This window comes from Aspergillus oryzae, chromosome 6 (assembly GCF_000184455.2).
Source record: "Aspergillus oryzae RIB40 DNA, chromosome 6".
In the NCBI taxonomy this organism is placed as follows: Eukaryota; Fungi; Ascomycota; class Eurotiomycetes; order Eurotiales; family Aspergillaceae; genus Aspergillus; species Aspergillus oryzae.
Window position 1 is genome coordinate 2691664 of NC_036440.1, and position 15332 is coordinate 2706995.

General features: G+C 49.8%; 6 protein-coding genes across 6 annotated transcripts; 2 read left to right on the forward strand and 4 right to left on the reverse strand.

Moving 5' to 3' along the window:
* Positions 1-32: 32 nt before the first annotated feature.
* Positions 33-1746, reverse strand: AO090038000374 (uncharacterized protein; the record flags this gene model as incomplete). The annotated part of the gene is made up of 4 exons (XM_023238318.1): positions 33-736; positions 812-1273; positions 1326-1436; positions 1488-1746. The coding sequence occupies 4 exons, from the start codon at positions 1744-1746 to the stop codon at positions 33-35; spliced, it is 1536 nt and encodes a 511-aa protein (XP_023093111.1).
* Positions 1747-1793: 47 nt separating this feature from the next.
* Positions 1794-3268, reverse strand: AO090038000373 (uncharacterized protein; the record flags this gene model as incomplete). Its single annotated transcript, XM_023238319.1, has 4 exons — positions 1794-1820; positions 1932-2645; positions 2704-3049; positions 3114-3268. 4 exons carry the CDS (start codon positions 3266-3268, stop codon positions 1794-1796), a joined length of 1242 nt encoding a protein of 413 aa, XP_023093110.1.
* A 2126-nt stretch (positions 3269-5394) lies between these two features.
* AO090038000370 (putative SIR2 family histone deacetylase (Hst4)) lies at positions 5395-7178 on the forward strand (the record flags this gene model as incomplete). Its single annotated transcript, XM_001825249.3, has 2 exons — positions 5395-5728; positions 5797-7178. The coding sequence occupies 2 exons, from the start codon at positions 5395-5397 to the stop codon at positions 7176-7178; spliced, it is 1716 nt and encodes a 571-aa protein (XP_001825301.3).
* Positions 7179-7655: 477 nt separating this feature from the next.
* On the reverse strand, positions 7656-8743 carry cbfA (putative CBF/NF-Y family transcription factor; the record flags this gene model as incomplete). The annotated part of the gene is made up of 2 exons (XM_023238320.1): positions 7656-8465; positions 8594-8743. 2 exons carry the CDS (start codon positions 8741-8743, stop codon positions 7656-7658), a joined length of 960 nt encoding a protein of 319 aa, XP_023093109.1.
* An 855-nt stretch (positions 8744-9598) lies between these two features.
* AO090038000368 (putative GTP binding protein) lies at positions 9599-11359 on the reverse strand (the record flags this gene model as incomplete). The annotated part of the gene is made up of 3 exons (XM_001825247.3): positions 9599-11125; positions 11193-11287; positions 11347-11359. 3 exons carry the CDS (start codon positions 11357-11359, stop codon positions 9599-9601), a joined length of 1635 nt encoding a protein of 544 aa, XP_001825299.1.
* A 443-nt stretch (positions 11360-11802) lies between these two features.
* Positions 11803-12704, forward strand: AO090038000367 (uncharacterized protein; the record flags this gene model as incomplete). Its single annotated transcript, XM_023238322.1, has 3 exons — positions 11803-11850; positions 11901-11947; positions 12293-12704. The coding sequence occupies 3 exons, from the start codon at positions 11803-11805 to the stop codon at positions 12702-12704; spliced, it is 507 nt and encodes a 168-aa protein (XP_023093108.1).
* Positions 12705-15332: the final 2628 nt, after the last annotated feature.

Here is a 15332-nt window from a genome sequence, read left to right on the forward strand (position 1 = left end):
TAAACTAGAACAACTCAGCCCTATAGATGGTTCTAGCGGTGGAAGTCTGATTCCAGTGTCCATCCACCTCCACAAATACAATACCGCACATAGCCCAACTTGTACATCATGCGAGACGATAGCTGTGGGCGTGGCGGGTAGGCACCGCACATAATCTCGCAACAACGGACGCACCGTCTGCGCACCTGACTGGGATTGTGTTTTCCGCTTTGAGTCTCGTCCGAGCCCGCAGATGCCGTGCTTCTGAAAGGAATCTTCTTGATGATATCCACGTCCCTGGTCCTCCGGTACAGTTCTGCACGTCGGTCGGACCCAAGGCCGAGCCAGCTGTAGTCACCCATATAGATAGCCATCCGATCGATATCGGGCTTGAGCGCAGGGACCGTCTGTCGGAGAATAGTAGAGACTGCTGTAACAAGAACAGGGGGGATACGGCCGTTGACTAAGAGCTCCTTTTCAGGGCCCGGCCGTTCATTGTCTCCGAAACCTGCGCCATGATAGACATGTCGCACGGTCGAGTCCACCCCAGCAAGCAATTTCTCATAAACGTCAATTCGCACAGGGGACGTGTCTAGGGTTCGATAAATCTCGGCATAGTAGACGCCAGCGTCGCCCGTCAGAGGTGCGGTAGCGTAGCCGGCCTGAATTCCTCGCAACCCCCGGCAGATGAAGCGCAGGAAGGCTCGGGACATACTAGACAAGAGGATGATCAGGGGCAGAGAACTTATGGTTTTCACTGCCACAAACAGTATCAGTAAAAAATGCCCATGGCTCTGGTTTGAGGTTGAAATCAACGGGATGGTATACTGACATTTTTGGGCAAAGGCCTCCTGGTCAGAAAGCAAGCTTTCTAGATCATCCGCGAGGTCAAGAAGGTCGTTCAGAACATAATGTAACAAGTCCAGAGCCCATTTCGTATTTCCAAGTAAAATGCGTATAGCATCTGCATCAAATCTTACAGTTAGAAAAAGTTCTGCGTACTTCCCGCATGTCGAGATCTTACCTGCATCAGGGGGTTCTGCCTGGACACCCCCTTTAAGGTACTGGAGAAACAGCGCATATAGAACAGAAGCATGGCGAAGCTGAAGAATTGTCCACGGCACATTAGATGCAAAGTTCCGTGACTTGTATTTATCAATGAATCCCAGCGCAGCTTGTACACTAAGGCATTTTGGTAGGTACTGATGGCTCATCAATTTGTCATTTTCCTGTGTATAGTTGCAGTTGACCCCCAGCGCGCGGTAAACTTCGTTGATGAAAGATATTTGCGCATCTTCCCAAAGGGTTAGGCATGTGTTCCAGTCGAATATAGGGGAAAAACTAACCAGGTGATGCTTGCCGTTTCAAAATTAACAATATGTCATCCGTATTAAATTCGCTTCCGCATCCGCGGCAGAATGCCAATGTCAAAGAGGCAACAGCAGCAGAGAATTTATCTTGAATGATGTCAGATATAACCATAGATCATTGATGGTAAAAAGACATACTTTCATCGTAAAGTCCATTTTCCGCGCCATACGAGTGTTCCATCACCCGTAGCTGCGCCTGGCCTTCTCCATCCAGTGTGACAGCGTTGCAGCCACTAGGGGAGAAGCTGATGTGTAGACCTGCTATAGAAGTGTCAAACTTCGTACCACCGCGATATCTTGAGGGGAAGCTACCTGCAGAGTCAGGGGGGTATTGGAATCCCGCATGGGCTAAGCTAGTCAGTGTATTCGTATCATCGGTTCCATTCAAGACGGCCATCGTCTTTGGATCATAGAAAGTGACCGAACTATCGTCGTACGTGACAGCTAGGACGTTTCCATGCTCAGTCTGCTCTATCATAGTGACATATCTATCGCAATACATGTCTTCCTGTCGTCGTAGCACCGATTTTGGCTAATCGGCAATCAGCAAAGCTCACTAGGGGCCAACCTTGACTTACTTACCTTTATTTGAGCATTGTTCTTCTTTGCATTCACCTCGTCAAACTTTGGGTGAAGCACCTGTGGAGCAGACTCTAACTGCCATCGGACAATGACACTACAGGGGCTCTGTTGCTGTGAGTGGTCAGGAGTAGCGTGGGGGGGGATCGAGAAAACAGCTATTATCCATGGATTCGTAGTCATCCCTGCAGAATTGTCATGTGCGGCGAGGACTATATCCAGGCGGGTGAGGCAATATAGTGGGTTGGTAGAGGATGGCATTCCATCGTTAGTTGCTTCCCCGTTGCGGCTTGCACTTGGTATGATACAAGGAGCCTCAACTTTAGAATGCATGAAGCGAAAGCTTGGAACTGGGAATTGGTTTGGTGCCTGCTTTAACTGGCTCGGATCCCACTGTGGGGGAGTCCAGTTAATCTGCACTCGATAGAAGTAGATTTTTTGGCATGCAGAGTAAGTAGCGATGAGAATCCCATTCTGAGTGGCCACTATAGCGGCATGGGTAAGAAGTCGGTCGGAGTAGCTCGCGTTCTTCAGTTCTGCAGAGATCTCTGCCCACTTGTTGTCGGGGTTCTGGTACAAGAGCCTAATGATGCCAGATCTGGTGACACATAACAAAGCGGCTTTCCCAGCTGGGTGAAAGGGACCTATTGGGCGGCGTCGAAATGGCGAATATGCCCGGCGTCCTTGTACCATCGCTGCTACATTGAAAGCATGAACCTTGGAGGGAGTTGAGCGCCATACCAAACATGGGAGAAACACCAAAGTGAGCACTTACGGAACGTTGAATGTTCAGCCACATCATGCCGACGATCTGAGTCGCATCATCGACTGGATCAAACGCCGCCTGACGTTGTCCAGCTAGACTGTTAAGAGAAATCGCAATATTATAAATCGAAACTCGTCCAGACGAGTCAACCACAGCTAATTCAGACCCAATTTCATTCCAGCATAGATGGACGAGAGGCTGGCCCCCATGGGCCTCTGCCACTGGGTGCAATGGAGTGTCATCGCTCAGCACCCACTTGCCGTCAGATGGGCGACATTCAAGGTGACGAAGATTCACTCTCAATGTATCTTGAGAGATATATGCAATGCAGCCCTGTTTAGACCAGGCAATCTTCCTACACCTAGTAAGTGTCTGTACAAACCAGAGAGTCGCTATACAAAGATAGATAAATGACATACTGACAGCACCCCAAAAGTCGCATCTCATCTAAGCGCTGAGCAAGACCTTTGGTGGAGTTAGAGGTAGGGGCGGTCGCTGGCAAGCCCAGCTCCAGAGAGGCAGACTCGCCAAACAAATCGTCAACATTGATGCCGTCGTCCATGATCATTGGCATGATGTCCTGGATCGCATATACTAGTCATAAAAGAGGAATGTGCAGTCTTTAACTTCCCGAAAATATCTTAGATCGATAGCCCGATCGATATCATAGTAAGGGCGTCTTGTTCCTGGGTGATGGATGTCGGAGCCCGCAGCGATACTAAGAACAGACCACGCCAAACGGAGGTCTGAAGGAACAGCAAGCCTAACTCAATCGGAACCAACAGGAAAGGTGCGCATCCACATCCTGCGGCTTCTATACACTTTCCTCAACCAAGATTCTCATTCATTCCTGATCTCGCTCAATCTTCATCGATAACACTTTCAATTCCATGTGGAGTCAACGGCTGGCTTAGTCACCATCACGTGGGGGTCCTGTGATCACGGTATCCGGGTCAACCAGATGAACCAATCATCGCCGTCCCCACCCATCCCGAGCCCTACTTCTATACCTCCCCGCCGACCACCGATCTTCCCATCAGAACCATATGCTGACACATAACTGCAAGTTTACGGCTGTTCCTTACTGTGAATTACCGATTGGATGAAGAATTGGGGGGCCGAGACGTGGCAAGTGTAAAATTCACGATCTATCCTTACAATGTGCCGTAAACGGATATCAAATGGAAACGGAGGCGGAACGGCATCTCCCTTGATAACTTGATTCAATTCAACCGTAGATGACACAGTGTAGCTTAAGGGTTGAAATTTTATGTCTTTTTGCAATGCAAGGATTTCTCGGACTAGCTGTTTGCCAAAGATAACCGTGACATGACCCTTGACAGAAGTGGGCATGCAAAATAAAAAGTCTAGCAATAAAACCGGGTCACTAGAAGTCGTTCAAGAGCGAATAAGAGGAGCAGCTACCTTAGTACGTGGAAATGGGCCCAACTCCGTGGAATTGCGTGTCCTCACGTCCGGGATATTATGGGTAGAGGTGCATGGATCTAAGGGGGGTAAGGAGTTGAAGACATGTCACCCCGTCGTTGGGTTGGGCACACACTGCCCTGCATCGAACGAACAACTAAGCACGGAAGATACAGAATCGGACCGTAAAACTTTTTCGAAAAAGCCATACGCCAGAAGGCCAGGTGCTATTTAAGTATTGCTATATCCAGAACTTTATAGGTGCTGCAGTTCGTTTCGGCAGGTTCGACGTGGGGACGGACCAATCAGCGGCTGGTTTGCGGCTAAAGGTTCTAGAAGGCTAAACCCGATTTCTCCTAGTGGTCTTTGCATGTTGGACTTCGCGCTAAATTTGTTAGCAGATTTGTTAGTTCACATTGGAGGTCAAGACATAAACAAGAGTTCTGAAAGGGTCATTGGCACTCCTTCATAAACCTGGTACCTCTCATATCAGATCCCATAGACCTGTGCTCTGTACGGTACTAGTAGACCAACGATCGCAGCATACATTCTTCTCAACATACCTCCGGTTGCCAGTCTTGACGTCTGTCAAGGTCGTTAGGGTTTCCCGCAGGCCATCCAGTATCACTGCTGCGATTGTGTTCCATCCCGTGGGTCAGTCAAAATAAACACAGCATCGGCACCAAGCGAGAGAGCAGAGTTGAACCAGAACTACTACGACTCCGTACGCTGTACCATTCTTCTTTCCCTTCTCCCGCCCTGACCTCATGATTTTCCCTTTCCCCCCTGCGGTTGTTTCTTAGTCACTCTTACGGTTGCGTTCATTCAACCCACACCCTCTCGTCTCGACCCCATCCGTCGACGTGTTTCTGGTCTTCTTCCTCTTCCTCTTCTTCTTCCTCTCCCCTTACCTCCTATCACCAGACAAGGGAGTGTTTTAAATCCAGAAAAGGACGAGGAAAGGGAAAAACGCAAAAGGGAAAAATTAAAAAAACAAAAAAGAAGAAGAAATTTTCCAAAACGAAAGGTTCAATTTGGAGGTTTCCCCCAAACCAATTGATGTTCCAATTGTGGTCTCATTTCTCCATGATTAGCGATTCTTTGTGGTGAAAGCTCTGCTTGCTTGCTTGTTCTCCTCATTTTTCTCCTCTTTCTCCTCCAACACGACACCTCAGCCTTTCCCTTTCAACCACCACCACGTCGTGATCTTCCTCCTTTCTCCTCCGTGGGACTGTATATTTCTCTTATAATTTTCACGAAGAATTACACCACGCCATGGACGATGGATTCTCGGACGTATCGGAGCTGAGCTCGCCGCCAGCTTCACCGACACCACCGCCAGGGTTCTATCCCTCGCCGCCTCCGTCACAGGAAGCAGACGAGTCAAGCGGCACCCGCAGCCAAGACCGAGATGACTTGCCGCCCGCAAAAAAAAGAAGACGGGTCGCCGCCCCCAAGGAACGCCGAACACAACGTCTTGATCTCTCCAGCAGCGCCGGACTTTCTTATACTGAACAGCAGGCGCAGATCGATCTGTTAACGAAAACCATTCGTCGGCACCGCAAAATTGTCGTCATCGCTGGAGCGGGCATCTCCACCTCGGCCGGCAGTATGCATTCCCCTCTTCCCTGTCCACTCCTCGTCTCTGCGCTAATCACATCTCTTGCTGCCACATAGTTCCCGACTTCCGCTCGACGGATGGACTTTTTAAATCTCTACAGAAAAAACACAACCTAAAAGCGTCGGGGAAACTTCTCTTCGATGCTGCCGTCTATCAAGATGAAACACTAACCGCCTCCTTCCAAGACATGGTGCGGTCGCTGTCCGAAGAGGCAGCCAAGACCTCCCCAACGGCTTTTCACCACATGCTGGCTCGGATTAGCCAAGAAAATCGTCTGACCCGCCTGTACACCCAGAACATCGATGGCATTGAGACATCCATGCCTCCCTTAGCTACTCAGATCCCATTGAATGTAAAAGCCCCATGGCCGCGCACGATCCAGCTGCACGGAAGCCTGGAGAAGATGGTGTGCCAGAAATGTCGTCATCTCGGTGACTTCGATGGCGACATGTTCGACCGTCCAGATGCTCCGGAATGTCCAGAATGCGCAAGGAACAACCAATTTCGCATCGAGACGGGGCAGCGCAGCCATGGCATCGGTAAAATGCGGCCCCGGATTGTGCTCTACAACGAACACAACCCGGATGAGGAAGCCATTACGTCGGTTATGAACGCTGATGTACGCTCGCGCCCGGACGCGCTGATCGTGGTGGGCACTAGTCTAAAAATTCCCGGCGTGCGGCGCCTGGTGAAGAGTCTTTGTTCCGTCATCCGGAGTCGCCGAAACGGGGTGACCATGTGGATCAACAATGAACCTCCGGCCGGCAAAGAGTTTGAAGATTGCTGGGACTTGATGGTCAAGGGGGATTGTGAGGAAGTGGCACGGCTGGCCGCCCTGAAACGGTGGGATGACCACTCCGAGAACGTATTCGACGAATGCAATGCATCTGAGGTGGAGCGCGTGAAGAACGAGCATGGAGTGTCGATTGTCATCGAAACACCGAAGAAGAGGCAAAAGACTCAAACGGGCTTCCTCACGCCTTCCTCCAGTCACGACGAAGAGGCTTCAAAAGTACCAAAGAAGGGCGGATCTCGGTCCAACCCCGCCAGTCGCGGGCGCAGCCTCCAGGAAGTGCTCAAGGCGTCCAAGACCGCGGAGTCCAAGAAGCCAGCCGCAAAGAAGAGTGCCCCTCGCAGGAAGATCAAGAAAGACGAGCCGGCTAAGAATACCCGGATTACCACCTTCAGCAAGGTTACTAAGGCGCAGAAGGTCGCGACCGACACGGAAAAGGCGGTCAAGCTGGAGAAAGAGGAAAACAAGCCAATGCACCCTCTGCCTCCGGGTGCAGCTCGCAACAATGGCCCGATGATTCCTCAGCTGGCTCAGAAGGGAGAAGAGACCCCTCAGCGCAGCAGTCGTTGGCGCCAGCCAGACACAATTTCTCCCAAATCGGTTCCGAAGGGGATGAGCCAGTTGTTAAATCAGCCGGCCGCATGACTGCATGGCACTTGTCGCATGTCATTTTTAGTCTATCTTCTTCTATTCTTCGCTATTATTATTTTTCTGTTTGTTTTACCTTAGGACCGTCAGTTGAACTGTCAAGATACCAGGATAGACTATGCATGTTGCAATGGCGTTTTGTGGGGAAATGGGCATTGAAGAGAAACAGCATGAAGCAAGGACTCCCGCTGCTTCCATTTGGGATGCTGTACTATGAATGGTGGTTCAGACGATACACGTCTGCCTCTGTATAATTTACGGGATGATGATCATGTATCTGGTCCTTCGGGTCGGCGTTTGGGTTGGTGTCGGTCGTGGAGTTTTGTGTATACATTGTCGCATTATCTATCCTCCATACCATACGCTTGGAAATGAATCTGCATTCTTGCGCATCTCAATGATTAATATTCACCCGTACATATAACGTAGAACAATCTATAGATTAGCAATAAAATCATAATCACTACAAGAGAATCAACCCAACCCCAAATCCCCCCTCAACTGTGACGACGGCCCAGCATCGTCATCACTGTCCGACTCATCCCCAGCAGCATCCGGGTCCATAAGCCGTCTCGCCCTCGAGTCACGATCCAAGTCCTCCACCCGATCAATATCCTCTTCCTCACCCGGCTCCTCCTCCTCCTCTTCTTCCTCCTCTTCACCCTCATCATCCTCCTCGGCTTCCGACTCATGCTCCTGCTCATCCACCTGCTCCGCCTCATCCTGCGTCTCATCCCCATCATCCCCCTCCTCCGGCCGACTAGAAGCAGCCTCTTCCCCCTCAACCCTCTTCACCCTCTTCGCCCCCCTCGACGCACCACCACCACCCTCCGAAGCAGCACTCCCCTTCACGCCCTCCGCAGCAGTTACCTCAGTATCCCCCTTCTTCGCCTTCCTCTTCCCGGCCTTCAACTCCGTAAACGCATCCAACTCCTTCTCCAACCTCGACCGGAACCCATCAAACTCCAGTTCCGAAATCGCACTAAAGACATCCGACGGCGCAACCGTCCTCTTCAAAGTCGCTTCATTGGCACTATAAAACCCACACTTAGCATCATAAACACCCACTAAGCCAAACAGAACCTCTCCCATCCAATATAACGCAACGCAAAGAAAAGAAAAAGAGAAAGGAGGGGAAGGGGGGTAATACTGCGAAGAAAGATAAGACACAAACACCGTCGCCGCTTTCTGAATAGCGAGGACCGCATCCTTCTGAATGGAAGTGTTAGGCGGGAGGACCGATTTCGCAAGCCGAAGTGTTAAGGAGCGGGGGAGGAGGTAATCCTTTCAATTTTGCATTTCATGTTAGTTATTATATCCAACACCTCGTAGGTAATAAACAACCCATTTCCGCAAATAATATCCAGCATAGCAGATAAACAAATCCAAAGGAACTAAAATATCCAACTAACCTCAATACTAACACCCCCCTCAGCCCTGGCCTTGAGTTGTTGCTCTGTCGCCTGGATCGGTTGCGATTGTGTCGGCGGTGATTGCGTCTGGGCTTGTGATGGGGATGCTGGGTCTTCAACGGTTTCGCTCGTGGATTTTCGGGGTGGCATTATTGGTTATATTCCTCCTCTTGTTTTTCTTTCTCTTTTCGAGATCGGTGTTGGGTGGTTATAATTCTTATGTTGGATTGGGAGTGGAGGGTGGAGGCGGCATCGGGTGATGTTGTTGCGTGCTGCTTTTTGTATTCTAGCCTTCCAGTAGGTATGTCTGATTCTGGGGTATGTATCGATCAGGGTAAAATCAATATTCGGCCTTGGGTCCGTTGGTTTCCTGGAGTTAAAGGGAGAATTTGAGATGGAAGGGAAAAAAACGCGACGCGATGCGGAGGCGCGTGGAGAGCGGTGGCAATTTAATTCAACTGATTTGATTTGATTCAATCTTATCTTTTGGTGGGTATGTTTGCATACTTCGGTCTTTCCTGGCGGGGGTTGCTAATGGTATATCTTATTGGTGGTATTTATAGTTTCGTATTTGTATTAGATTGAATGGGATTTTGTGTGATTGGTATGGTTTATTCATTGGGATTTGTTTGGTTGTATGCTTTTTATATAGTTGTTGGGTTCAAGTTAATGTGTTGGGCTTTTATGTGGTGTGATGTATATATATCCATGTTGGATTTTGCGGGTGGATGTGTCAAAAAACATCGCCGTTTAAAGAGGATTGTTGTATATCTTTCTGGTAGGGTTTCTATTTTTATTCCTATTGTTTATTCATCTATTTCTGTCACACCGGGCTCCTGAGCAATATCCCAACTACAAGTCTCCCTGAACCAATACTCTGTATAACCATTTCATAACTTGATATTGACATCGAAAAACATCATTCTACCGTCTTAAGAACAAAAAACCAGGCAACGCCTTTTTGGTATCCATGTATCCATAGCAGACAAGAATAAATAAACCAGATTATTCCGCCATCTCCGCATCAGCGCCATCACCCCACAGACCCTCAATCTTGAACTCCTTGGCCCATTCAGTGACAACCTGCTTCGTATCCACGCCCGACGCAGCGGCTGCAGGAGCCGAAGCATCATCGGTCGCGGCGACAACTGGCAGCACAGGAGCATCGACCCATCCTTGGATCCGTCCGTCCCTCCAGTCATTGATCACGGTCATGGCTGCGGCCTCGATGTTGGGCACACCGTGCTTACCCAGACGACCGCGTTTGCGGGCAACGTGAATCAGGAAGTCGTGAGTCTGGTCGCCAGCGTTGAAAAGAGCGGGGATGCCATATAGTTGCAACAGCTTCGACTTGAGGTCCTCGGAAGTGGACAGACGCTTGAGGAGCAGGGACACGGCCGGGACCGGGTCCTCGATCTGTTTCGGGGGGATGGCGTTCAGGAGGACGAGGCGCGCACGCTCCTCCACCTGCTTCTTCTTGGACTTCTTCTTCTCAGCATTAGGGAACACGATACCGGGGGAGTCGATCAGCTTAAGCTTGTTGTCCAGCTTCACCTCCCGCAGGTTAGTGGTGACACCGGCCTCGGCACCGGTGGGGCATGCGTTGCTGGAGCCCTTGTTGAGACGGGCAGTGAGGGCATTGATGACAGAGGACTTTCCGACGTTGGGGTAACCGATCACACCGACGGAGATGGACCGCTTCAGGTTCTTGCTGTGCGCGTAGGACTTGAGAGCCTTGAAAAGCGTCTCTGATGTACCCTTGACGGTCAACTGCTTGTGGTCGAAGCTGTGAGCGTTGGCGGTGCCATTAGAAGCCTTCAAGGGCAGGGTGGGGAAGTATCGGCGCAAGTGGACCAGCCAGTTCTTCAGCACCGGCGGAGGGATAAGATCGATCTTGTTGAGGATGAGGATCATTCTCTTGTTTCCACCAGCCGCCGCCATAATCTCACGCTCCACATCCTTGGACCGGGTGCCCTCCGGATCGCGAGCATCAAGCACATACAGCACAACATCCGCAGCGTCAACAACCTGCTTGAACACCTTATCGAATTGTCGCCGAGAGCTCTCCTTGCTGTGAGTCTGTGAAACAAGCTGGGGAGCGGAATCGCCCAGCGCAGCACCGCCCTCTTCCTCATCCTCATCCATGCCGTCCATATCCTCATCCTCATCCTCGTCCATCTCATCGTCATCATCGCTCTCATGTTGATCTTCATACTCTGCCGCTCTCGCGCGCGCAGAGGCAAGTAGCGCAGCCATGGGGTTCGACGATTCATCAACATCCTCATCCATATCTTCATCGTCGGAGTCACCCTCCAGATCAATATCATTTTCCATCACGTCCTCGGCGTCGTCTCCTTGCTGTTGCGACTCCTTCTGTGCCTTCTTGCGAGCGCGCGCCTCATCACGGATGCGCTCCTGTTCCTCGGCCTTCAATCGCTTCCTCTCCTCCATCTCATGGAGAAGCTGAGCCTTGTGTGGGAACAAATTAGGAATACCCGGATCCTTCTTGATCTTTGAGCGCCATTCGGGATTCTGCAATGACAGTATTAACCACAGGAACTTTCCTCCACAACAATTAAAAGAAAGAAACAGCACATACCTTCTTGGCAAGCTTTCTCTGCTTCCGTTGCTTGGCTGCAGAGGCCTTCTCGATCTTGTGCCGTAACCGGACGGGCGTCCGCTTCGAGTTTTTGCCTTGGGAAACGGTCAGTACGAATTCGAACCCGCTAAAAAAGGAAAGATGAAATGTTTACCTAGCTTGACCATCTTGACAGAATTTCACAAATTCCCCTTGAAGCAAAAAAAGCACAAACAAGGGTAGAAGGAAGTGATAGAAGTTTTTTCTTCTACCTAACAAGCTCGCCGTCTGAACAATTTTGTGCAAACTATTTTACCCACGCTAAGATAACCGGACTAATATACCACCGATCTCCGATTGTCCTGCGGATTTTGTGCCCGATCTATAAGGAAGGAATTCTTTATCTATTGAGATTTGAACCATTTACTTTCTTGTGGTTTGGTCGCCGCATTCTCCGTTTCTTTCATTGTGGGGTAATTTAGTTTAAGGCATTTTTCTAGACATCGTTCCTACTTCAGTCTTTCTTCGCTCATTCTGGTTACCATTTCCATTGAACATCCTGGTCAATCTATAAGCACAATGACTAAAGGCCAAGGCTCATTCTCAGCCCCTCCGCAAGTCGTCACTTTTGATGGCCTCCTTTCAGATTTCGACGGAACTATCGTCGATTCGACTGATGGTAAGGATATAAAGTCTATTTGAATACAAAGATCCTGTATCTTACAATAGGCTAAATCTTCGGCGTTTCTTCCAGCGATTGTGAAGCACTGGCACAAGTTAGTCTGACCCCGCCGAACTATAGCCACATGGTTCTAACCCAACAACAGGATCGGCGAGGAGCTAGGAGTTGACCCTAAGGCTATTTTGGCCACGTCCCATGGACGTCGGAGCATTGATACGCTGCAGGAGTATGATCCGAAGCTGGCGAATTGGGAGTGTAAGTTCATGTCATGGTCCCTCGCTTTCGGGGAGTTCTATATCAGCGAGTGATGAAAATAGGGGTGGCGGGGGACGGGGAGGAAGCGCATGGACTGATGATCGGTTGTTCTAGACGTCAGCTTTATCGAAGGCCGCATCCCTAAAGAGTTTGGCTCCGATGCTGTTGAAATCCCCGGCGCTAGATACCTCCTTTCGCAGCTCGACGACGCCGGTGCCTGCTGGGGTGTCGTCACCTCCGGCACGCGCGCACTCGTTGATGGCTGGCTAGGTGTCATGAACCTCACGCATCCGAAAATGCTTGTTGTCGCGGAGGATGTCGAGCTGGGCAAGCCCGACCCGCGATGCTATCTGCTTGGCCGTAAGCGCCTCGGTCTGGAACATTCGTCATCGCTAGTCGTGCTTGAGGATGCGCCCTCGGGCATTAGAGCAGGCAAGGCTGCGGGATTCAAGGTGATCGCGCTGACGACGACCCACTCCCTGGAGCAACTTCAAGAGGCTGGCGCAGACTGGATTGTGGAGGACTTGAGAAGTCTTTCGGTCAAGGGCGTGGTTGATGGACGCATTCTGTTGGAGATTCGGGATGCATATCAATAAAGGGGAGAATATGGGATCAATAGACTAGACTGGCTTGGGTTTCCACCTTCATATTGCTTTACCAAGTTTTACACTGGGTCCGAGGGTTGTGTAGACCTTGTTTTCTTTTCTTTCAGTTTCGTTGTACATAGAAGGTTAGAACGCATACTCCAAAGTACATAGACAAAGTACGGGGCCCGTTTTCAGGTGATATGACATGTACAAATGTATGTACAAGTAAGGAAGTTGCCTTGCATGGCGCTAATGCTTGGACGGTACGATTCTCGCACAGAATTCCCTCAGAAGCTCCATCCCAAACGACGGCTCGAGCACCTTTAATGGAGATGAAACAACGCCAAACGACTGGGGCTGAAACGGTACTAGGCTGGCTGAGTCGAGTCTAGCCGTAATTCTGAGAAACAAGTACTACGATTACTACCGACTAAGGAAGGCGAGTGTGACGAGAAAACGCCGCGATGTAGACGAGGATCCATAGAAGACCCATCGTGAACTTTGAACGGTGGCGGTGTGAAGTGGCTCAAATCAGAAAGATGGGGGATATGGAGCGAGCTCCATTCGGGAGAGCCGTCGGAAAGGTGATCTCTACACCGAGAGATCTTTGCCGAGGCATCACCGCCTACCGGCCCTGCATGACAGATCTTGAAGTCATGCCCATTCTGGAATCCAGGTGCAATATATCATGGAATAGTTGATGTTTAAGTTAAACGTCGTAGGGTTAGACCTTTCTCACCGACAACCTGGTGCTCAAACGAGTCTCAACAGGTTCCGATAAGCTCAGATCGAGCAAGAAAAAGAAGACCTATTGCATGCAAAGTGGCCGTCAGACGCAAGTCGAACCCGATCTAGAAAAGAGGGAAAGCTTGGAAAGTATCCCAGATAACGATCAAAATGCGATTCGGGCTAAACAAGGAACCGACTGGATTGTGGCAGCAATCCACATCCACACGAGCTGTTCCAGAACAGATTCGAGGGGGTGAGATGAAGAACTTTGGGTTGCAGGTCGAGAACGCCATGGCAAACACACCTCGTTTACAGAAGGGGGTGATGGATTTCTGGAAAAAGACAGGTCGATTTCAGCCGCCCTTCCTTCAACTTGGAAGCAACAGTGATCGTGATCGGCGTAATCCCCGCCGCGTTGTCCATTGGAAACAGACTGGAGCCTACCAGTGCTGCGTACTTGTGGCTTTAGCTTGTTTCTGATACTGTACTCGGAGTACGCAAGGGATAGTGATACAGGAAAGGAACACCACCGGGAAGTGGGTTCTCTGTTCTACCATTCGTTTTTTTTTTTCTGAGACTTTTTGGACGAATGTGAACGTACTGAGTGAAGATGGGGCATCAATCACACCGGTCGAGTTTTCTGGATGGAGAAAACCCATTGAGCAGGTGTAAAGGCGTGTGCCTAACCTGTTTGGAGACAAGAGAGCCAACAAACTGGGAATTCCTGACCCGCATAGTTCGAATGACTGCAGTGTGATTTCCTCGAAGTACTGCAGTGCATCTACCCGTAGAGTATAGCATCACATCTCCCCAGCGGGATTGAACTCCAGGCAGCCTAAAGGAAAAAAGGGAGGAAAAAGAAAATAAAAACGAAAAAAAAGGAAGAGAGAGAATTGGCAGCGGCCCTGAGCGTTGAGCAGCGTAAGTACAGAGTACAAAGGGAGCCAAGCCAACGTAAATCAAGGCGCTGTGGCTTGAGAGTTGCCCCCCGGCAATGGAGCTCATTGGTGCATATCAATCGGCACTATTTGACAACTTCTGACAAATTCTCCTCAACTTCATCCGTGCACGATTAGACGACTAAACCAGGAAGTCCCTCGGATGCGACAATGGGAAAGCCCTGCAGCAGATCACAAAAATAAAAAGAGAGAGAGGAAATAAGAAAAAGCAAAAGAAAATGGGCTCAACTGTGGCTGATATTACGAGCACCGCCACGCAGCTGAGGTCTAGTTTCCTGTGGCGCTGCAAGACGCGTACGGTATCCTCCGTCCGGGGCTGCATCTCTATCAGTTTGGTAATCCTTAGTCAACTATCTAAAGTTGACTATGGTATGTACTAACCTGAGTAAGTCTAGTGATTGTGATGATTGTCGTTGTTACATCATCCGTGAACAATGACCCCATATCATCAGGTAATGGAGATTAAGATTGACGCATGGGAAATCAGCGTGGTAAATCCGATCCTAGGGGATGGAGTCGGATCGTACGTATGTAAGCAAGTTTAGACCAACCTTATACCCCCAAAGTCAGGGATACGATGCTATCGTCGATCACTTAGTGGTTCGTTACTGTCAGACTCGCTTCAGGGGCGTCACAGTTCTGTGAATTCACCAGCTTCCTCACTTTCCATTCTCGACAGCCACATTGATACGCCGATGTCTTCGGCGAATTTCTTCTAAAGGGGGCCAATATTTGAGATCCCTACATCGGGTGACAACGGCTCGTCACAGAGCCCACCCGTCTGAAAATCACTTGGAAGCGATCCGTGCGGTTGCTTGCGGATCATCCCAGGGGTCAGGTAAAGGACCTACTGTGAGATCTGTTATTTTCTTTTTTCATTTTCTTTTCTCTCTCTCTTTCTCTTTTTTTTTTTTTTTTTTTTTTCAATACTCGGCTCCGAAGGTTCCAA